The following is a 6,861-nucleotide window of genomic DNA, read 5'->3' as shown; positions in this document are numbered from 1 at the left end:
CCAGCAGCCAGGGGGCCCAGGCCAGGGATGGCACTGCTGTTTTCCACATGCCCCCACCCCCATTGTGCTTCCAGACAGAGCCAGCTGGCACTGTGGGGGGTCGGTTGCTCCCTGGCCCTCGCTGGAAGAAGGTGGGGTCAGGCAGAGGGGGCCTGGGGTGAGAAGTCTGGGCCATGCTGCACCCCAGGTGGTGCGGGACTGTGCCCTGGGATGGGTGAAGCTAGAGGCCCCTGGCAGCCATTCCCTTTCCACACCCAGCTCTGGCTCCGCGGGCAGGGGCCCTGGCTGGGCCAAGTCGGCATGTGGCTTCCTGTTCTAAAACTGGCCTTGACCTAGCTCTGAAATAGCCCCTGAAAGTGGCCGGGCCAAGGGCGCTGGGGATCCCCCACCGCTGGGAATGACAGATGCAGGTGCCTCTTTGCTTAAATCCAGTTTTATTGAAAAGGAAACGTACAAAAAAAAGCCACTGGTCATGTACAGCAAGCGCGTCCCCCTATGTACAGTGTCCCCATATGTACAGCACCTCTCCCCCTGTACAGTGTGCCGCTCGGTGCAGTATTTACAGTGTGTGACTGCCACTCCCCCGCCCACCTGAGCACGCCCACCGCTCCCCCTGCGGTGAACCTTGGCCAGCACCTCACCTGCCCTGACCCCCAGGGCAAGGCAGAGCTCTGGGCTGCCCATGCCCGAAGCCCTGGCAGCAGCGCCCCCCTGCCCCCCCCAGCAACCTGTGCGTGGGGAGGGGGTGGCACCAGAGCCAATGTGGCAAGGGCAGGGGGGGGTCACAGGTCCCTCTCCCCCAGATCTCTCAGGACGCCCAGCGGTCTGCAGGCAGGGAGGGAGCAGCGAGACGGCTGGCTGAGCCCCCCCCCCCCCCTTCATAGTTTGCCTTCCCTGCTGCTGGAGCCCCAGCACTTCCTGCTGCCCCGAGGGGAGTTGGGGGTGCAGGCAGAGGCAATGCCTGGGGCTGTCATGTGCCACCCCCCGCCACAGACACAGGGCGCTCCCCGAGAGGAATGCGGGGGGGAGGGGGGGCTGAGTCCCTGGAGCACCAGCCGAGAGCTGCGTCTGCTGCGGCCGCTCCCCATCATGGGGCCCTGCGGGCACATCCCTGCCGTGCGGGGCTCCCACTCAGTACTTGGAAATAAATAAATAAATACAGTGCCCGCGGTCGGGGCAGCAGCCTGGGGCCCAGCCCGCAGGAGCCATGGCTTGCGTGGGGGGGGGGATTTTTGGTTACGAGAACCAGTTATGAGCTCTGGAAGTTGCTACATTTTGCCAAGAGGCTCCGTAGTCTGCGCTGGGGGCTGGTCTCCCCCCACGGCTCCGGCCCCTGGGCGGGCTAGTTGGGCTGCAGCTCGGCCATCACGTCCACGGGCATGTTGTAGAGGGCGCCCAGCAGCTGAGAGATGAAGTGGTAGAAACGGGCCCAGAGGGCACCTTGTCGCTGCCGCTCCCGCCACTGGGAGGACAGAGAGAGGCCAAGTTAGCCCTGCAGCAGGACTCTCTGCCGCCCCCCCCCCCCCCGGCCCAGCCAGGCAGAACCCCCCGCTCCCCATGGGGCTGGCCCTCTGGCAAAGGCCTCCGGGCACGGCTGGCACTGGACTCCCTGCACTAACCACCAGGCTCCAGTGGGGCTGGCTGCCTGTTTGCTAAATCCCTGGGGCGCCCAGGGCTGGCCGTAGCCCCAGGCAGCCTCCCAGTCCCGCGGCTGCCCCAGAGGGCGGTCAGGGCGCCCTGCTGCGGGGGTGGCATGGGGCTGACCAGCTACGCTGGCCTGGTCGGGGAGCCGGGCTGCCTCTCCCATGCTCACACTAAGCTGCCTGCCGCTCGCTCCCTGGCCTTATATACCCAGTGCTATTTATAGCTGGTGACTCAGCGGCTCGCTTGCCCAACCGCCCCTTCCGCACGGGGAGGGGTGGTGTGAGATTCCCGTGCCTGCAGGCCAGCCGGGGGCTGGATCAGCACAAGCGTGCGGGGGGGGGGGGGGGGTCCTACCCCTGGCTCTGGGAGGGAAGTGGGGCGCAGTGGTGAGAGCAGGAGGGTTGGCAGCCAGGACTCCTGGGTTCTATTACCACCTCTCTTTCCCTGGGAGGGCCACTAACCCTTTCCAGCCCCCAGCCCGTGGAGCATGACTCCAGCAGAAGCTGGGCCCCTCTGCCCTGAGCTCGCTACCCCAGCAGCAAGACCAGAGTCCCCCCTAGGCTGGACAGGTTCCCTTCAAGGATCGCCACCCACAGCCCAGGCTCCCTTCCCTGGGCACCGCCCCCTGCCCCCTCTGATCTTCCCCCACCACCCCGGTCTCTCCGATGGGACTCACCTGCCTCTCGTGGGCCTGGTGGAAGGCGTCACCCATGCGCCGCAGCTGGGCCCCCAGCGCATGCTCCGGGTCCAGGGGCTCCCTGGGGAGGCGGCCGTTGGACACGGCGCCCTCTGGGGCTGGCTCTGTGGGGGGCTGCTCTCTGTTGGGCCCCTCATCCTGCATGGGCTGGAGCTCTCCTGTGGGGTGGCAGATCCAAGCGGTCAGGGCAGCAGGACCCACGGGGGGGGCAGGCTGCAGGGCTGGTGCCCCAACGGCCCCTCCCAGGAAAGAGGTGAGCCCAGCGCCCGCCCTCCCCCCAGTGGTTGACACCCCAAATCCGGGCAGGACCTTCCCCAGCAGGTCGGGGGTGGCAGGGGGCTCTGACCCTCACCCCATGGGGAGCAGCGGCCGGTGAATGGTTGCTGAGGCCTCGCTCCCAGGGCTGGCGTCGGGCCCAGAGGGGTCGGGCCAGGATACGGCTCCCGATAGACACAGGCCCCAGCGCTCGTCAACAGGAAAGCCCAGAACAATTCCCGTGTACGGGGTGGGGGGGGGGCGGCCCCAGGCCAGCGGATCAGTAGCCCCATCTCCCAGCTGATCTGCGGGATGCCCGTTTCAACCGACCTCTGGCAGCGCCCCGGCCTGAGCTCAGCAACGGGCGCGTGCGGCTGCTCTGGCCATGTCTTCTGCCCTCGGTCACCGCCCCGGGGCCCTGGCACCTGCAGCCTCGTGACCATGGCAGTGCGAAGCTTGGGGGCAAGGGGTACAGACCTGCCCCATGCCCAGCCTAGAGCTGCACTGCCCGTGGAGACTCACCCAGCCCCCCTGGCATGGCACCCGGGGGGAGCCCTGCAGAGATGTAAACTCTGCCCGGCTGGGACATGCCCGAGCTTGTCAGCCCAACTGAGCTGCCCGGGTCGACCTCCCCATCCCCACAATCACACTCTGCCATCTGCCTGCCCGGCTCCTTGCCTCCCGCCGGCTAACAAGCAGCCCCTCGTTAGCCAAGTGAGCCGGACGGCGCCCTGGGGGAGGAGAGCCATGAGTCAGCAGCGCGGTCTGGGGCCGTGCACTGTTTACTCAGACACGAGGTGTCTCAGCTCCATGCGGCAAGGGAGCCTGTCGTCGCTGGCTTTGCTGCCGGAGCCCCAGCCGGATGGTGACACAGATCCTGCCGGGCTGGGGCAGCACGGCGACTCCGAGCCACCACGGGAAGTCTCCGGCAGGGGCTAGCAGGGCCACGGCTAATGGTGTGTGGCAGCTGGGGGCGCGGGGGGGGAGGGGGGCATCCCACAGGAAAACCCAGGGACCAGTGCAGCACAAGGGAGCATGGCCACCCCCGAGCCCCGCGGGCTCTGATGGTGCATCAGCCTGCACGACAGGTGACACTGGACCTGTCCCTTTGGTGCTTGTGCGACCGCACTAGGGTGGGGGTGGAGACTAGCTGGGGGTATCTGGGTTGCCCCCACTCCCCTGAGCTCAGCTGCGCTGCATGGGCGAGTCAGAACGTGGCCTGGCTCATTCTCCCAGGCTGCCTTAGTCCTGGGGTCGGAGGATCAGGGCCTGGCACTTGCCCTGCCTGTGACCCCACAGGGCTCCAAAGGAAGGGTCCCTGTCTAGGGAGGAGACAACCAGAGCTGGTGCCAGACACAACGGGGCTGGGCAGCCATGTGCCCAGCTCACCGTGCCCGGCACATGCCACCCCTCCCAGAACCACTGCCCGGACCGAGCCTGCCCTGGCCACAGGCTGCCTACGGCACCCACTGGCACCTGCAATCGGGGGGCACAATTAGGCTGCAGCTGTGGCCACAGGGGGCAGCTGCCCCGGCCCCTCAGGGAGGAGTGGGAACCCAGAGATGCCCCGGCTATAAAAGGCAGGGGCCGCTCAGGGCAGGAGCTGACCTCTAGGGCCAGGCGGTCTCATGCCCAGGGCAGGGCATCCCCTCAATGCTGGGTTTCCTGCCCCTTTCTCCACCCCCTCTGGCCGTGCCGGTCCCCAGGGAGAGAGATGCCGTGCCGGGTAGGGGGGGCACTCGCAGGGAGACTCACCATGTGCCCTGCTGCTCCTGGTCCTGCCAGCTTCGGGGGCGTCCCAGCGCCGGGCACCGCTGCCGGCGCTGCGGCTCCTGGGGGGCTCCGGCCCCCGGACACAGCGGTAGAGCGAGCAGGGAGTGGGGCCGTCGGGGCAGAGGCCGCAGTTCAGCCGGGGTGGCAGGGCGAGGCTGCCCGGGCAGACGGCGGGCGGCACGGCCACCGGCCCCCCCAGCAGGAAGGCTGGGTCCCCTGGCAGGGCGGCTGTCGGCTCAGAGCGGCTCCCCTCCTGCAGTGGTCTGGCCATGGCGCTCGGTGAGCTCTGCAAGGCAAAGGACGGGGCGGTCAGGGGACCGGGCAGGACCCGGGCAGGGGGACCGGGACCGCGGCCGGCTGCCTCCGGGGCGCAGGGGCCCGCGCTCCCCGCCAGGGGTCGCCGCAGAGCGGGCGGGGGGGGGGGGCGACACCAATGTTTGTAAACAAACCCAGGCAGCCCCGACGGTGCCCGACCCCCCTCCCGCCGGGTGCCAGCAGGTCCCGGCCCGGCTCAGCCCGGACGGGGTTTGGTGCAACCGGCGGAGGCTTTTCAGGAGAGATCTGGGGGTGGCGAGGGGGGCTGGGCATCTGCCCCCCCATCCACAGGCACCGGACCCCCCAGCTCCCCACACACCGCCCCCCAAGCCACGGACACCCCCGAGCCCCAGCTCTCCTAGCAATCCCTGCCCTGCGTCCCCCCAACGCCGCCCCACGCCCCGGGCGCTGCCCCTCCGCAGGACCGAGCCAAGACACCCGGGCCCCGCCCCGGCTGCGTCCCCGCCCGGCACCAAAACAATCTCCATGTGCCGCGGGCGCCTGCCCCCGCCACCCGCGCCGCGCCCCGCCGCCTCCGGACCCTGCTCAACCGCCCGGGCCTCGCTTACTGCAGCTGCATGAACCCTCCCGGGGCGGCTCGGGGGTCGCTGGGTCCCGCGGAGGCTCCGACTGTGCGCGGCGGGCGCGGGGAGCTCGGCTGCACCGGGACCAGCGAAGCCACAGCAAGTCGCGCGCGGACCCCGGCCGCTCCCGGGGCTCGAGGCTGGCGCCGCCCCCCGGGCCGTGACGTCAGCGCCGGCCCGCCCCCGCGCGGGCAAGTTCGGGCTTGTGCAGGCGTCTGGGGCGAGCGGGGATCCCCCGGGGGGAGGGGTGCCGGATGCGCGTCCGGGGGTGTCCGGGCTCTAGAGGTGGAGGGGTGCATGGGGGTGCAGGGAAATGGGGGCGCCAGGCCCCGGGGGTGCCAGGGAATGGGGGGTGCGTACCTGGGGAGCAGGGTGGAGGTGCAGGCTGCATGCCCGGGGCTGTGGGGGTGCACGCATAGGGCCGGGGGTGCCGCGGGTGCGCTAGGGTCTTGAGAGAGGGAGGGAGGGGTTGGTGCATGCATGGATCGTGGGGGCGCACAGTGGGGCATGGGGCTACATGGGGTGAGGGCTGGGGGCTTAGGGCAGGGAGAGAGTGGGGGGCCTGCTGGATCCGTGAGAGGGAAAGGGGGCCTGGGCTGCCCGGGGCATAGTGCTGCGTGGGAATGTGGGGAGCGGGGTGCACGGGAGCCGGGACCCCGCAGAACTGGGGCGGAGGGCGGTTGGTTGGGACGCGCGATGAAGTTAGTCGGAGCCCTGCTGGGCAGAAGAAAACACTCCGCTCAAGTCAGTCCCTGGCCCCCCCGAGGGGACATTTAGAACCTGCCGCCCCCCAGTGCAGCCCTACCATGTGCACCCCCCTTCCGCCACGTGACCCTCCCCCTCCCCGCACTGGATACGGCAGGTCTTGCCCCCACGCCATGGGCAAGGCGGGTGGATGGCACAGAGCAGCGTCACTCCAGCAGGGCGAATCCCCTAAAGCCGCCCGGCCCGATGGCTGAGCTGCCGGTGGCTCCGGGGCCCAGGCCTCACGCAGGCTGCGTCGCCGCACGCCTCCCGGGGCGGATGAAACATGACACTGAGGGGACCATGCTGGTTCCAGACGCCCCTTCTCCTTGTCCCTTCGGTGAGAATAACCTTAGCTCTGACCCCAGGCTTCCCCCAGAGGCAAATAACACGTCCCACTGCCTCACAAACCTGAACTGTGTCCCTGTCCTCTGAGACCACAGTCCTGTGGCTTGCACCGTTAGGACGACTGCTGTTTGTCATCTCTGCTGCAACAGTGCCTAAAGAACAGAGTCCCCGCTGTGCCGGGCGCTGCCCAGACCCCGACCGAGATCGGGGCCCCGTCGGGCCAGGCGCTGCCCAGACGCCGACCGAGATCGGGGCCCCGTCGGGCCAGGCGCTGCCCAGACGCCGACCGAGATCGGGGCCCCGTCGGGCCAGGCGCTGCCCAGACCCCGACCGAGATCGGGGCCCCGTCACGCCGGGCGCTGCCCAGACCCCGACTGAGATCAGGGCCCCGTCATGCCGGGCGCTGCCCAGACCCCGACTGAGATCAGGGCCCCGTCGGGCCAGGCGCTGCCCAGACCCCGACCAAGATCGGGGCCCCGTCACTCCGGGCGCTGCCCAGAC

At 69.5% G+C, this 6,861-nt stretch overlaps 1 protein-coding gene across 2 annotated transcripts; it reads right to left on the bottom strand.

The window, feature by feature from the left end:
- Window positions 1-413: 413 nt before the first annotated feature.
- On the bottom strand, window positions 414-5,969 carry BBC3 (BCL2 binding component 3). Of its 2 annotated transcripts, none has more exons than XM_073321895.2 (4): window positions 5,254-5,969; window positions 4,352-4,655; window positions 2,321-2,499; window positions 414-1,462 (listed from the first exon to the last, which is right to left on the bottom strand). In XM_073321895.2, the coding sequence occupies exons 2-4, from the start codon at window positions 4,638-4,640 to the stop codon at window positions 1,343-1,345; spliced, it is 588 nt and encodes a 195-aa protein (XP_073177996.1). In that variant the 5' UTR covers window positions 4,641-4,655; window positions 5,254-5,969; the 3' UTR covers window positions 414-1,342. The 2 variants fall into 2 exon arrangements, with proteins under 2 accessions (XP_073177996.1, XP_073177995.1); XM_073321894.2 differs by lacking the exon at window positions 5,254-5,969 and adding an exon at window positions 4,819-5,005.
- Between the last annotated feature and the right edge of the window lie 892 nt (window positions 5,970-6,861).

The sequence above is a fragment of the Lepidochelys kempii genome, chromosome 23 (genome assembly GCF_965140285.1).
Source record: "Lepidochelys kempii isolate rLepKem1 chromosome 23, rLepKem1.hap1, whole genome shotgun sequence".
Classification (NCBI taxonomy): Eukaryota; Metazoa; Chordata; order Testudines; family Cheloniidae; genus Lepidochelys; species Lepidochelys kempii.
The sequence above is the reverse complement of the archived record's forward strand: the minus strand, read 5'-3'. Positions and strand labels throughout refer to the sequence as shown.